We start from the raw sequence: 15512 nt of genomic DNA on the forward strand, positions 1-15512 counted from the left end.
TTTTAGTAGAGACGGGGTTTTACCACGTTAGTCAGACTGGTCTTGAACTCTTGACCTCAGGTGATCCACCCCCCTCACCCTCCCAAAGTACTGGGATTACAGGCATGAGTCACCTCACCTGACCTTATTCCCAGGTTTTTTTCTTTGTTGTTTTTTTTGTTTGCTTGTTTGTTTTTTGTTTTTTTTGACAGGGTCTCCCTTTGTTGCCCAGGCTGGAGTGCAGTGGAGCAATCTCAGCTCACTGCAGCCTCTGCTTCCCAGGCTCACGTGATTCTCCTGCCTCAGCCTCCCAAGTAGCTGGGACTACAGGCGCCAAGACACCATACCCAACTAATTTTTGTATTTTTGGTAGAGACAGGATTTCACCATGTTGCTCAGGCTGGTCTCTAACTTCTAAACTCAAGTAGTCTGCCCACCTCTGCCTCCCAAAGTGCTGGAATTACAGGTACGGGCCACCATTCCTGGCCTTATTCCCAGTTTTTTAATCTTTATTTTTGTATTCATAATGAAAGAAAAGACCCTATTTATAACACTTGCTGATTATAACACTTACTGATTAGTTTTTATGTATGAAAGCTATGGTTAATACAATTTATTATGTTAATTATAAATTATTAATTTTAGACACTGCTACCTTACTGAATTATCTTCTTGTTTGTAGTAGTTTTTTAGTTGAGTCTCTTGATTTTCCCAATATGCAGTTATATTGCCTTCAAACAGTAAGAGTTAAACTCATCTTTTCTAATTTATATGCATCTACCTTTCTCTTGTCTCTTCTATTACATTGTAAGTATCAGTGGTGTTGTGTGCATCTCTGTCTTACTCCTGACATTAGTGAGAAAGGCTCATGTTTCCCCATAAAATATTTGCTGACTTTTGGGCTGATACACACACACCCCATCACATTAAAGAAATATATATCAGTTGCTATTTTTTTATTTTTTAGAGTTAGGGTTCTCACTGTGTCATCCAGGCTGTAGAGCAGTGGCATGATTATGGCCCACTGCAGTCTTGAACTCCTGGGTTCAAGTGATCCTCCCACTTCAGCCTCCTGAGTTACTACGATTACAGGTGTGAGCCACTGCACCCAGCTCTTCCTATTTGATTCAGGACATTTTTTCTTATCAAGAATAGGAGTTGAATTTTGTCAAATACTTCTGCAGTATATATGGAGAGATAATGTGGTTTTTCTTAGGTTTATTAATATATATAGTCACATTTTAAAATACATTCTCAGATTTATAAAATTAAGTATGTTACAATTTATAGCTAATGTTTTTTAAAGAAGGTCTTAACATTATGCACTGTTTCTCTCCTGTGTGGCTTTTCTGTCATTACCCAATGCTGTGTTGTATATTTGCAGCCAGTGCCGTAAGTGGAATTTTTTTTTGTTATTCCAATATTTAATAAAATTAAGGTGATGTTGGGCATGGTGGCACACACCTGTGATCCCAGTTACTTGGAAGGCTGAGGTCGGAGGATTGCTTGAGTTCAGGAGTTTGAGACCAGCTTGGGCAACATAGGAAGACCCCATCTCAAAAACATTGCATGAAATTAAGCTGATAATTTGATTTGACCAGTGGACTGAAGATTCCCCTCAACATGGCAGAAGAGGAGGGGGCTCTATTTCAGCTGACCTTTTGATGACCACTTTTTTCCTTAATATTTTTTATTTTGTCTCCAAGCAATTGTGAAAAGAGAAAGGATTATAGGATCAGGAGCAGGAAGAAAAGTGTTTGAGTTAATTAATCCTTCTGGCTAGGTTCCAGTTAGTTTGATGTTTCAAATAAATGCCATAAAATGAACATTGTTTTACATGTTTGTTTCAGCATTCCTTTCCTCAGAGCCATGCTGTCCAATGCTGAGCACTTAAATTGTGTCTAGTGAGGTGTTGTAAGTGTAAAATGCACAGTGATTTTGAAAACTTAGTATAAAAAAAAAGTATAAAATAGCTCAGTAATAATTTTTATATTGATTATATATTTAAAATGATATTTGGATATATTGGGATAGATATGTCATTAAGATTAATTTCACCTGTTTCCACTTTTTTTTATGTAGCCACTAGAAAATTTTACATTGCACATGTGGTTCACATTATACTTCTGTTGGACAGCACTGGTTTAGAGGTGGTAGATGTGTATATATTTATTTATACATTATATCCTCTTTTACACCTTGTTTCTTATGAGAATAAACTTTCATGAACACTATAATAATCATCCTGCATTATAACAGATTACACCTTCTCTGATTTTTCTTTCTTTTGCTCTGTTTCTTTATTTTGAGACAGAGTCTTGCTCTTTTGTCTAGGCTGGAATGCAGTGGTGCGATCTCAGCTCACTGCAACCTCCCGCCCGGGTTCAAGTGATTCTTCTGCCTCAGCCTCTCAAGTAGCTGGGATTACAGGTGCCTGCCAGGACGCCCATCTAGTTTTTGTATTTTTAGTAGAGACAGGGTTTCACCATGTTGACTAGGCTAGTCTTGAACTCCTGACCTCGTGATCCACCCACCTTGGCCTCCCAAAGTGCTGGGATTACAGGCGTGAGCCACCACGCCTACCCTTTTTCTTTTTTTAAGATACAGGGTAGGCTTGGCACAGTGGCTTATGCCTGTAATTCCAGCACTTTGGGAGGCCAAGGCAGGCGGATTACCTGAGACCAGGAGTTCAAGACCAGCCTGGCCAACATGGTGAAATCCTGTCTCTACTAAAAAAAAAAAAAAGTAACTGTGTGTGGTGGCTTATGCCTGTAATCCCAGCACTTTGGGAGGTCAAGACAGGCAGATCACTTGAGCTCAGGAGTTCAAGACCAGCCTGGGCAACATAGAGAAACTCTGTGTCTACAAAAAGTACAAAAAGTTAACTGGGAGTGGTGTTGCATGCTTGTGGTCCCAGCTACTTGGGAGGCTGAGATGGAAGAATCGCTTGAGCCCGGGAGGTCAAGGCTGCAGTGAGCCATGATCATGCCACTACACTCCAGCTTGGGTGACAGAACAAGACCCTGTCTCAAATAAAAAGAGAAGGAGAGAAAGAGACAGACAGACAGACAGACAGGGTCTTGTTCTATCATCCTGGCTGTAGTGCATCATAGCTTACTTATAATCTTGAACTGGGCTCAAGTGATCTTCCTGCCTCAGCCTCCTGAGTAGTCAGGATTACAAGGGCACACCACTTTGTCTGGCTTTTTTTCCTATTATTTATAGAGTCTTGCTATGTTGCCCAGGCTGGTCTCGAACTCCTGGCCTCAAGGAATCCTCCTGCTTTGGCCTCCCAAAGCGCTTGGACGATAGACATGAGCCACCACGCCCAGCCTTATTTTTCTATTTAATTATTTCTAAGAAAATGTAGTTCCTTCCATATGCCCTTGACATTTTCACATAAATTAAATGCAATAGGCTTCTTGTGCTTAATACCAGCACTTAAGAACTGATATGACTATAGAAGGGAGTGAATTTGAAGTCTTTCTACTTTTTCCCTTATCCTGTAATAGAAATTCCCTAGCTTAGAATAAAATTTGCTTTAACATTTCTTTAACTTTCCCCCTATTACCGTAAAAAAGCAGTTTCCCCTCCACGTTCTTTGTAGGTAGACCTGAGGTTAGGCATCTATCTTGTTCCAATAGCTTGAGTGTTTTTGAATAGTTCATTTCTTAACTTTTTTGTTCTTCAAAAACAGAAACAATTAAATTACTCCTAAAGTCTTTTTTATCTTGGCTTTTGTTACATTTTTAGGAAAGTTATATCACAGATGATATTGGAATATCGACTTGGAAGGAGCAGACTTTTCTCTCCCATGGTGCCTTACTAGCAAAGAGCTGCCAAGCTGCAATGGAATTAGCAAAGCATGATGCTAAGGTTCAGGATATGGCATTTCAGTATGGGAAGCACATGGCCATGAGTCATAAGGTATTTTGCACACCCTTTATCTTTTTTCAGTACTTAAATAGCTACAATGATACACAAGAAAGCTTTTGCTATTTAATAAGCTGCTTTTATATTTCAAAAATGCTTATTGTGTGGTTCAAATCTGTCAGCCCTGGATGATTGTTATGTAATGTAAACAGTATAATTGGTAAGTATTGTGCATTTCTTACAGAAAGCCACAGCTTACTTGAACCAGTTTTGTGATGTTTGTCTTTTCTTACCACCTGAAAGGGTTCTTGAGAGAACTCTTACATATTATTAAATAACATATTTGCAGACTGGAATATATTCACATAATGGAAGAATATTTGTCATTTTTATTACAGTTCCCTTATAGCTTTTTTTTTTTTTTTTTTTTTTTTTTTGAGATGGAGTCTTGCTCTGTCACCCAGGCTGGAGTGCAGTGGTGCAATCTCAGCTCACTGCAGTACAACCTCTGCCTCCCGGGTTCAAGCAATTCTCCTGCCTCAGCCTCTGAGTAGCTGGGATTACAGGCACACGCCACCACGCCTGGCTAATTTTTTAATTTTTAGTAGAGACAAGGTTTCACCATGTTGGTCAGGCTGTTCTGGAATTCCTGACTTCGTGATCTGCTTGCCTTGGCCTCCCAAAGTGCTGGGATTACAGGCGTGAGCCAGCACGCCTGGCCCCTTATAGCTCTTTATATAAAACATGTTATGAGAAGTTAATAAAATTCAGAAATATAGTGAATCAAATTGAAAGCTTTAATTTTAATAACTAATTCTTTGAATGGGCATATGAAATCTAAAATATCCCAAAATTAGCTGCTGTGTTATTACCTCTCTCTATATATATAATTTTAAATTTAATTTAATATATACTTTTCAGATGTTACTTAAATAGTTCATAAGGAAGGGAATATTATCTATATATCTCCAGGATGAGCTTTTGCATATTTTATTTAATCTTAGATCAGTTTTTTTTTTTTTTTTGGACGGCAGTCTCGCTCTGTCCCCAGGCTGGAGTGCAGTGGCCGGATCTCAGCTCACTGCAAGCTCCGCTTCGCCAGGCTCACGCCATTTCCCTGCCTTCAGACTCCTGAGTAAGCTGGGACTACAGGCGCCCGCCACCCTCCCGGCTAGTTTTTTGTAGTTTTAGTAGAATTTTAGTAGAGACAGGGTTTCACCGTGTTAGCCAGGATGGGTCTGATCTCCTGCCTCGTGATCCGCCCGCCGGCTCCCAAAGTGCTGGGATTACAGGCTTGAGCCACCGCACCCGGCCTAGATCAGTTTATTAAGCCAATTCTATTATTAATCTTTATCTAAATATTTTCCTTTGACTTAAAAAGTAAAATAAAGACTGCCACCCACTACAATGGAATGTGTTAGGGAATATGATTCTGAACTTTTCAGGTTATTTGGAGATTTTACAGTTTTGTTAATTCATCTGAAATAATCCTTTTTTTCTTTCTTTTTTTTTTTTTTGAGCGGTAAGTTTCGGCTCCAGGCTGGAGTGCAATGGCATGATCTCGGCTCATTGCAACCTCTGTCTCCCGGGTTCAAGCAATTCTCCTGCTTCAGCCTCCCAAGTAGCTGGAATGTGTGTGCCACCACACCCGGCTAATTTTTGTTTTTTTAGTAGAGGTGGGAGCTTCACCATTTTGACCAGGCTGGTCTCGAACTCCTGACCTCAAATGATCCACCCACCCCAGCCTCCCAAAGTGCTGAGATTACAGGCTTGAGCCACTGCACCCAGCCTGAAATATTATTTTGTTTATTAAAGTATATCTAAAAACTGCATTCCTTAAACTTCATAATTCACTGCATTAACTGGTACTTTCTGAATATAACTAAAACATACTAGTGTATATACATTTCACTAATTTACTCATTTAACTTCTTCTTGTAGATAAATTCTGATGTCCAGCCTTTTATTAAAGAAAAGACCAGTGACTCCATGACTTTTAATCTAAACTCAGCTCCTGTAGTCTTACATCAGGAATTTCTTGGAAGAGATTTGTGGATTAAACAGATCGGAGAGGTAAAATGAAATTACTCCTGTTTTAGGTACCATTAGTAATTAGTGGATTTTAGAACATAATTGGTATTTCTTGCTGATATAAGGCTACAGATGAGCCTTAGGCATATTCATGTAACAGGTAAAATTCTTTCTTTGTAATCTTCATTTTTAAGAGATAAAATATTAAAGTTAGAGATTGCAGTACTGAATTTTTCTATTATCTGAGTTCTTAGAATACTGCAACACAAAACTAGTGCCTGTGGTGAATGCTAATTAACTCAGATGACTTCTTTTTTCTAAAGGCTTTCAAAAATTGGGCTATGGTAATAGCACCACCCTATAACTGACTGCAATTTCCCATCTGTGGACTCTCGCACAAGCTGCAGAATTCCAGGAGCTCCGTCTGTCAGCTCATTGGGTTATTTTAAAACAAACTTGGACCCTGAATACTTGTACTGAGGCATTATCAAAGGGAAAAAAAAAAAAAAAGCATGGCGAAGTGGGAGGGGTAAAGGGGCTTGAATTGGGTAAATTTCTCATTTTGGCAGATGAGAGGGAACTTTTTTGATTTTCTTTTAATTCAGAAACTCTAGTGCAAAACTTCTTTTCTTTTTAGCCAGAGCCTCTTGGAATTTATTTAACTTCGTGGCTGTAATTGGTTCGGTTAATCTGAGGCTCTGGACAGAGAAACCAGGCACAGCTGAGGGTAGAGGTAGCTACCATCCTTAAAGGAGAGAGGATGGGTGGGCGCAGTGGCTCATGCCTATAATCCCAGCACTTTAAAATGCCAAGGCGGGAGGATCACTTGAGCTCTTGAGTTCAAGACCAGCAACATAGTGAGACCTCATGTCTACAAAATTAAAGTTTTGAAATTAAAAAAAAAAAAAAGGCTGAGAGCCTAAGTGAGTATCTGCATTCTGAAAGACGATTTCCTTTCTCCCAACCCTTATTGATTCTCAAAATGCTTAAAATTCCTCATATTCACCAAGTAGAAAACTGAGGATTTCTTTCTGAAAAAACTGTCAAACTCAGGAGAAAAGCCCTGCAGACGTGGATATTTGGGGCCTCCTCAGTAAACATGCCATATCCCTGAGCAGTCCTCCACAGCAAGACCCACCATTTGACAAGCCTCAGAGGATCTAAGTGCCCAGAATATCCGCTGCCTTACTCTGAAGCAGAATAGGAAAAGAGGACCACTGGGCATTTGAGAAAAGCTGCTTCCACGAAACAGCAAGTCAAAACAAACTGATAAAAGAGAACTTAGAGGAAATAGAGACAATGTAAGCAAAGGCAGATGTTTTTCAAAGCACTATAATCAATATACTTGACAAGGAAGGATATTAAATCCATGGTATAATAATAGATGATACATTAAAAGGACAATTCAAGAATAAAATTAGAATTATAAAGTATAAAATATGATTGCAGAATTTTTTAATCAGAAGAATGGAAGATACAAATGAAAAAATCTCCCAGAAAATTGGACCAAAAAAATGATGTCTTAAAAAGAGAAAAAAAGAAAGAAAACTAAGGACTCTTTCAGGAAACCTTGTATCTATTAAGAGTCACAGCCAGGCCGGGCACAGTGGCTCACACCTATAATCCCAACACTCTGGGAGGCCAAGGCAGGTGGATCACCTGAGGTCAGGAGTTCGAGACCAACGTGGTGAAATGCTGTCTCTACTAAAAATACAAAAATTAGCCAGGCATGGTGGTGCACACCTATAAGGCAGAGGCTGGAGTGAGCGAGATTGCACCATTGCACTCTAGACTGAGAAACAAGAGCTAAACTCTGTCTCAAAAAAAAAAAAAAAAGGAGTCACAGGCCAGGTGTGGTGGCTCATGTCTGTAATCCCAGTAATCTGAGCACTTTGTGAGGCCAAGGTGGGTGGATCACTTGAGGTCAGAAAGTCAAGACCAGCCTGGCCAACATGGTAAAACCCTGTCTCTACTGAAAATACAAAAAATAGCTGGGTGTGGTGGTGCACGTCTGTAATCCCAGCTTCTCAGGTGGCTGAGGCACAAGAATCACTTGAACATAGGAGGTAGAGGTTGCAGTGAGGCAAGATTGAGCCCCTTCCCCCCCGCCTGAGCGACACAGGGGACTGTTTTTTTTTTTTTTTTTTTTTTTTTTAAAAGGCCAGACATGGTGGCTTACACCTGTAATCCCAGCACTTTGGGAGGCCAAGGCAGGTGGATCACCTGAGGTCCGGTGTTCAAGACCAGCCTGACCAACATGGTGAAACCCCGTCTCTACTAAATACAAAAATTAGCCGTGCTTGGTGACTCACATCTCTAATCCCTGCTACTCGGGAGGCTGAGGCAGGAGAACTGCTTGAACCCAGGAGGCAGAGGTTGCATTGAGCCAAGATTGCGCCACTGCACTCCAGCCTGGGCAGCAAGAATGAAACTCTGTCTCAAAAAAAAAAAAAAAAAAGTCAAAGAAAGAGAAAACTGAAAACAGAGGTAAGAAAATTAACAAGTTTTTTGTTTTTGTTTTTGTTTTGTTTTTTTTGAGACAGAGTCTCGCTCTGTCGCCCAGGCTGGAGTACAGTGGCGCGATGTTGGCTCACTGCAAGCTCCGCCTCCCGGGTTTATGCCATTCTCCTGCCTCAGCCTCCTGAGTAACTGGGACTACAGGCGTCCGCCACATCGCCTGGCTAGTTTTCTTGTATTTTTTTAGTAGAGACGGGGTTTCACCGTGTTAGCCAGGATGGTCTCGATCTCCTGATCTCGTGATCCGCCCATCTCGGCCTCCCAAAGTGCTGGGATTACAGGCTTGAGCCACCGCGCCCGGCCAATTAACAAGTTTTAAAAAATAAAAATTATGGCCGGGCATAGTCGCTCATGCCTGTAATCCCAGCACTTTGGGAAGTCAAGGTGGACAGATCACTTGAGGTCAGGAGTTTGAGACCAGCCCGGCCAACATGGCAAAACCCCATCTCTATTAAAAATACAAAAATTAGCCGGACATGGTGGCCCGGGCCTGTAATCCCAGCTACTCAGGAGGCTGAGGTCTGAGAATTGCTTGAACCCTAGAGGCGGAGGTTGCAGTGAGCCGATCGTACCACTGCACTCCATCCTGGGCAGCAGAGGGAGACTCTGTCTCACACACACACACACACACACACACACACACACACACGCACAAAAGACACTTTACTGAGTTTATTTTTAATCTTCTAAATTGTAATGTTCATGTTTATTTAAAGCTTTATAAGATAATGATCTTGTTGCCTCCTGGTCAGAGATAGGAAACACAATTTGCATAATACCTAGGAGGGACATTCCACCCTAAATCTCAAGGAGGTTGCTTATTAATCCTGAAATTAGTTCTCTTTCTGATTTTTTCATGTTATTTACCCTCCTGGATATCTTTGTGATCCTTTCCTTCCCTCCCCCACAGTCCTCTCCTTCAGTTTTGAATTTGATTGCAAGATCCTTAACAATACTAGCAAATTCATCTTTGAATTACCCATAGTACCTGCCGCAGTGGCTTACTTGGAGTAATTACCCAATTAATATTTGTCAAAAAGTGAGTGTCGTGTGTCTTGCAGGGTGAAACTGGTGGCAGACCAGTTTTGTTAAATACAGTTAAGTTGGTATAACAGAAATGGCTCACAGAAGACCAGGATTTGGAAGGTCTCGATCAAGATTGTCCAGCCCTTGTGGGCCGTATGCAGCCCAGAACAGCTTTGAAAGTGGCCCAACACAAATTCGTAAACTTTCTTAAAACATTATGAAGGTTTTTTTGCAATTTTTTTTTTTTTAGCTCTCACCTACCATTAGTGTTTATGTGTTTTATGTGTGGCCCAAGACAATTCTTCTTCCAGTGTGGTCCAGGGAAGCAAAAAGATTGGATAGTCCTGGTCTAGATTCTAATTTGGACTCTGCTAGCATCTATGTAAACTTAATCACATTCTCTCATATCCTCATTATTCTTTTCTGTAAATTGATGGCCTTAAACTAGATCTTTTCCAAAGTCCCTTTCAGCTCTCAAATAAATCTAAGAAATAGGTCTCTTAGACGAGATGCGTTATAAGAGAAATATTTATCTCTATTAGAAACAGGCTGCGAATGGTGGCTCTCGCCTGTAATCCCAGCACTTTGGGAGGCTGAGGTGGGTGGATCACTTGAGGTCAGCAGTTCCAGACCAGCCTGTCCAACATGGTGAAACCCGTTCTCTACTAAAAATATAAAAAATAGGCCGGGCGCGGTTGCTCAAGCCTGCTTAATCCCAGCACTTTGGGAGCCGAGACGGGCCGGATCAACGGGAGGTCAGGAGATCAAGGGACCATCCTGGCTAACCCGGGAAACCGTCTCTACTACCCCGAAAAATACAAAAAACTAGCCAGGGCCGGAGGTGCGTGGGCGCCTGTCAGTCCCAGCTTACTTCGGAGGCTGAGCGCAATGAGACATGCATGAACCGGGAGGCGGAGCTTGCAGCTGAGCTGAGATCGGCCACTGCCACTCCCAGGCCTGGGCCGAGCACAGCGACACTCCGTCTCAAAAAAAAAATATATACTAGTATATATACTATATATATGTAATAGCGGGCGCATGGTGCGTGCATGCACTGTAAATTCCCAGCTACTCAGGAGTCTGAGACAGTGAGAATCACTTGAGCCCAGCGAGGTTGCAGTGAGCCAAGTTCGCACCAGTGCACTCCAGCCTGGGTGACAGAGTGAGACTCTCTCAAAAAAAAAAAAAAGAAACTTATACAAGTTTTAACACTGAGAAATAGAGAAATCTTGCTCTCAGTGATGGAAGTCACCTGTGATTTTTTTATTACCACATTTAAAATTACTTCTTTACTCTGCCCAGGCCTGTTTGTGTCTTATCTGCCCTTTTGATTTCCTGCTTGGAAAGAGTGAGAATTATTGACTAGACAAGGAAGCCGGGAGGTGACATACTCCCAGTGCCCGTTCAGCACCATTGTGAAGCTAGGAGCAAGGGCACCTCTGGAATTTTCCTTATCAGGCTGTACCACCTCTTCTCCAGCAACTCCTTTCTCCTGAAAAATCTTAGGATTAACTGGCCCTCTTCCATCACAACTATAGGCCTATGGATGCATGAGCATGTTGACACACATGCACACAACCACACTCTTTCACAAAAGTCAGTTAAGACCGGAAACAGCTGAAAAACATTTGCTGAGCTTTTTCTCCATACTAAATTCTACAGCTCTCTCCCTGCCTTAATTTTAAATTTAAATTTGTAACTGCTGAAAAATAATGATCAGGAAAAAATACTGTTAGTGAATGGGTTATTCACCCTGGGGAGGTGAAGTCATTACTCAGTTATCTCATTTTGATTCCTAAGAAAAGAAAGTAGAATCCTTCAGAGCACCACAGAGCTCTGACTCTCTCAGGGAGTCCAGGGGCTATTGCAGGTCAGCAAGCTTTATTTTTAATGATGCTTCTAGTTTTCTGCTGCCATTATAAGTCACCTGAAGAAATAAGAATTATGGTTAGATTTTCTTGGCTATTCCTAATAGTACTGAAATGTCACTTGGGCTTGTGACATTCTGACACTGTCATAACCAGCCATAAAATACCTTAAGTGTACTACAAATTACCATTGCTAAGCTGTAACTCACTTGTCCCTAGATAGCTTACTATTACTCCTTATTCAGAAAGTAAAACAAAAACTGCTAGGTAAGACTGGTGTGTGTGAAAATAACACATGCATATTCTTAAACAAAAGAGAAAATGCACATGCAGATTCTTCATTAATACCACGTGTGATACTCTTCTAGTTCTTTAAGACATTTTTAGTGGTTTCAAGAGGAATAATATTAATATCATCCTCTATCATAGAAGGCATACAGTGTAGGCATTTGAAAGGACTATATGCATGACCACAAATACTATGAAATGGCTCTAGATATCTCCTAAAATAAAATATTTCTTAAGACTTTCTGTTGCACTTAAGGAAATAAAGTGCTTGACTACAGGAGATACAGCAATAAGTTGCCTAAAGGTTGTCTGTGGTCTTGTAGAGAGGGGATAAGATAAATACATAAATATATAAATGTAAGGAATACTGTAATTCATGCCACTTGGGGAGCATAGAGGAAAGACAATTGATGTTCAGTTGGAAAAGTCAAGAAAGAAGTTTATGAAGTCAGTATTAATAATATGTGAGATAGTCCTTAAAGAAGATTTGATAGCAAAGATGAGAATGGGGGGCTTCCTAGGCAAAGGAAACCGTGAAAAAGTGATACATATGCAGGCATGCAGTGTAGTCCAAGAAAAAAAAAGTGTTTTAATTTGGATGGAATGTGAAAAACATAGGGCGATATCAGTGACAGGTGAAGAATTGCTCTGAAATAGTAATAACTATATTTAAAAGACTGGCTTATATAAAAATATGTACATGAATGTTCAGATCAGCAATATTTACAATATCCAAAGGGTAGAAATAACCCAGTGTCCATCAGCTGATGAATGGATAAACAAAATGTGGTGTACCCATACAATGGAATATTACTCAGCCACGGAAAGGAATGAGGTATTGATACATGCTGTAACATTCATGGGCCTTTAAAACGTTATATTATAAGCTGGGTGCAGTGGCTCACACCTGTAATCCCAGCACTTTGGGAGGCCGAGGCAGGCAGATCACAAGGTCAGGAGATCGAGACCATCCTGGTCAACATGGTGAAACCCCGTCTCTACTAAAAATACAAAAATTAGCCAGGCGTGGTAATGGGTACCCGTAGTCCCAGCTACTCGGGAGGCTGAGGCAGGAGAATTGCTTGAACCTGGGAGACGGAGGTTTCAGTGAGCCAAGATCGTGCCACTGCACTCCAGCCTGGGGACAGAGTGAGTCTCTGTCTCAAAAAAAAAAAAAAAAAAAAATTATAATAAGTGAAAGAAGCCAGATGCAAAAGGCCACCTATCATATGATTCCATTTATGTGAAACATCCAGAGTAGGCAAATCATAGAGACAGAAAAAAGACTGGTGGTTGCCTGGGATTGGGGAAAGGGGAAGGGGGAGAGACTGTGTAATAGGTACAGGTTTCCTTCTGGGGTAATAAAAATGTTCGGAACTTGTTAGTGGTGATGATTGCACAACATTGTGAATGTACTAAATGCCACTGAATTATACTTTTTTAAACGGTTAAAATGATTAATTTTATGTTATGTAAATTTTACCTAAATTTTTTAAAGACTTTGGGATGTTTGCCTATGGAAAATCAACTTGATGATGAAGTCATGAAGCAGACATTTAAAGTTTTTGAGCCAGATATTATCAAGGTCTGAGCTGTGAGGGAGGTAAATCTGGCTATATTATACAGGATGAAAGGTACTAAAAGATACTAAAAGCAAAGAGATCAATTAGTAAGTTTTTGAAAACCCATTGATAAGTGCAAGAGAAAAGCCCAATCAGATTGTTGGCAATGAGAATGGGAAGATAAGGAGGTTAAACGTAAAACTCATTTCAGAGAAAATGTGTAGGACTAGAAAACTGATCTGACAGGGAGAGGCTAACAGGTGTGGACTGGGGAGGGAGAGTCAGGGGCTAAAACAAGGGTTTTGGACTAGGATAACAGAAAAAATTAAGCCATTTATAGAAATAGGAAAGTTAAGTGGAAAGACTGGTTTAACTTAGGTTCTTGACATGGTGAGTTTGAAGTACTCCATCAAGGTTGATGACCGTTGCCTTGGGAACTTGCTGCTGGAGGAAGCAACTAAATTCTACTAGTTAGCCTGATTTCCTTACTCATGGCCTTTCTGAGACCTGAGTAGATTTTTTTTCCTGGTCACACTGTGCGATAAAAAATTTCATGTTTCTTCCAGATTCCAAGAGAGCAGCATAGCAAGAAAAACAGGTTGCAAATAAATAACTAAGACCTATGAGCAGAGAGATTTGTTATGTAGATAATATAAGTAGCATCTCCTCATCTTTCTCTAGTATATCTAGTATCTTCTTGCCTCTCTCCTTTTTAAGATTGAACACCATAGCCTTCTACGTCTGCTGTTACTCCTTTTTCTCCAGTGAACCAAAGGAACAGGATATGAGCAAATTAATTCCTTGGACATCCACACTTGCCTCTAAAAGTCGATTAGCTTTGCCAGTTGAAAGAGATGGTAAAATAGGTACCCAAGTGAAGCAGTCGATGTCTGAATGGTGTTAACTTCCTTGCACATGCTTTTTGTGCTCTCTTATTCATAGAGAATGACCAAGAGAGCAGAGAAAAGGCCTGCCTTGTTCCTTTATATTCTGCTGTCTTTCCAGCTCTGTAACTAGACAGCCCAGCAACACAAGGCCTGCTTCTACCAAACCAATACTCAGTGGGCTGCTCTAACTTCAGGGCTAGCAGATATAGTAGATTTCTGATTTGTGACCCTTCTTTCTGTTATCCCCATACTGTTTTTGTTGTTGTTGTTGTTGTTGTTTGTTTGTTTGTTTTTGTTTTTGTGTTTTTTTCAGAGATGGCCAGCCTGAACTGTATTTTAAATAACATCATAGGGCTGGGTGTGGTGGCTCATGCCTGTAATCCCAGCACTTTCGGAGGCCAATGTGGGAGGATTGCTTGAGGCCAGGAATTCAAGACCCTCCCAGGCAACATAGCAAGATCCCCATCCCTACTAAAAACTTTTAAAAGTAGCCATGTGTGGCCGGGCGCGGTGGCTCAAGCCTGTAATCCCAGCACTTTGGGAGGCCGAGACGGGCGGATCACGAGGTCAGCAGATCGAGACCATCCTGGCTAACACGGTGAAACCCCGTCTCTACTAAAAAATACAAAAAACTAGCCGGGCGAGGTGGCGGGCGCCTGTAGTCCCAGCTACTCAGGAGGCTGAGGCAGGAGAATGGTGTAAACCCGGGAGGCGGAGCTTGCAGTGAGCTGAGATCCAGCCACTGCACTCCAGCCTGGGCGACAGAGCGAGACTCCGTCTCAAAAAAAAAAAAAAAAAAAAAAAGTAGCCAGGTGTGGTGGCATGTACCTGTAATCCCAACTATTCAAGAGGCTGAGGCTAGAGAATCTCCTGAGTCCAGGTCAAGGCTACAGTGGACCATGATTGTGCCACTGCACTCTAGCCTGGGCAACAGAGGGAGACTCTGTCAGACAAACAAATAAATAATTATTATAGTAAATGTCAGTGTTCTTAGGGACAAATGCTGAAGTATCTAGGGGTGAACATCGTGATTTCTAAAACTTACTCTCAAATAATAAATGGTCATGGAGAGAAAGAGGGAAAACAGAAGTGGTAAGGTGTTAGCAACTGGTGAGTCTAAGTGGAGGGCAAATGAGTGTTCACTGTATTCTTTCAACTAAAAAGTTTGTGGGAGCCGAGTGTGGTGGCTCATGCCTGTAATCCCAGCGCTTTGGGAGGCTGAGGCGGGCGGATTACGAGGTCAGGAGTTTGCGACCAGGTGGCCAACATGGTGAAACCCCATCTCTACTAAAAATACAAAAAATTAGCCGGGCGTGGTGGCAGGTGCCTGTAATCCCAGCTACTTGGGAGGCTGACGCAGGAGAATCACTTAAACCCAGGAGGCAGAGCTTGCAGTGAGCCGAGACCACGCCACTGCACTCTAGCCTGGGTGACAGAGGGAGACTCCGTCTCAAAAAAAAAAAAAAAAAAAAGTTTGTGGG

General features: G+C 41.3%; 1 protein-coding gene across 1 annotated transcript in view; it reads left to right on the forward strand.

Moving 5' to 3' along the window:
• The window catches only part of LOC108535241 (decaprenyl-diphosphate synthase subunit 2), a gene marked incomplete at its 5' end in the record, with an annotated part of 142635 nt that overhangs the window by 81702 nt on the left and 45421 nt on the right, over positions 1-15512 (forward strand). The window contains 2 exons of the mRNA XM_017881138.1: positions 3733-3906; positions 5794-5925. Of these exons, the coding sequence (XP_017736627.1) occupies positions 3733-3906; positions 5794-5925 (306 nt within the window). The remainder of the gene's footprint in view (positions 1-3732; positions 3907-5793; positions 5926-15512) is intronic.

Source organism: Rhinopithecus bieti, unplaced genomic scaffold, assembly GCF_001698545.2.
Source record: "Rhinopithecus bieti isolate Rb0 unplaced genomic scaffold, ASM169854v2 scaffold_13087, whole genome shotgun sequence".
Lineage (NCBI taxonomy): Eukaryota > Metazoa > Chordata > Mammalia > Primates > Cercopithecidae > Rhinopithecus > Rhinopithecus bieti.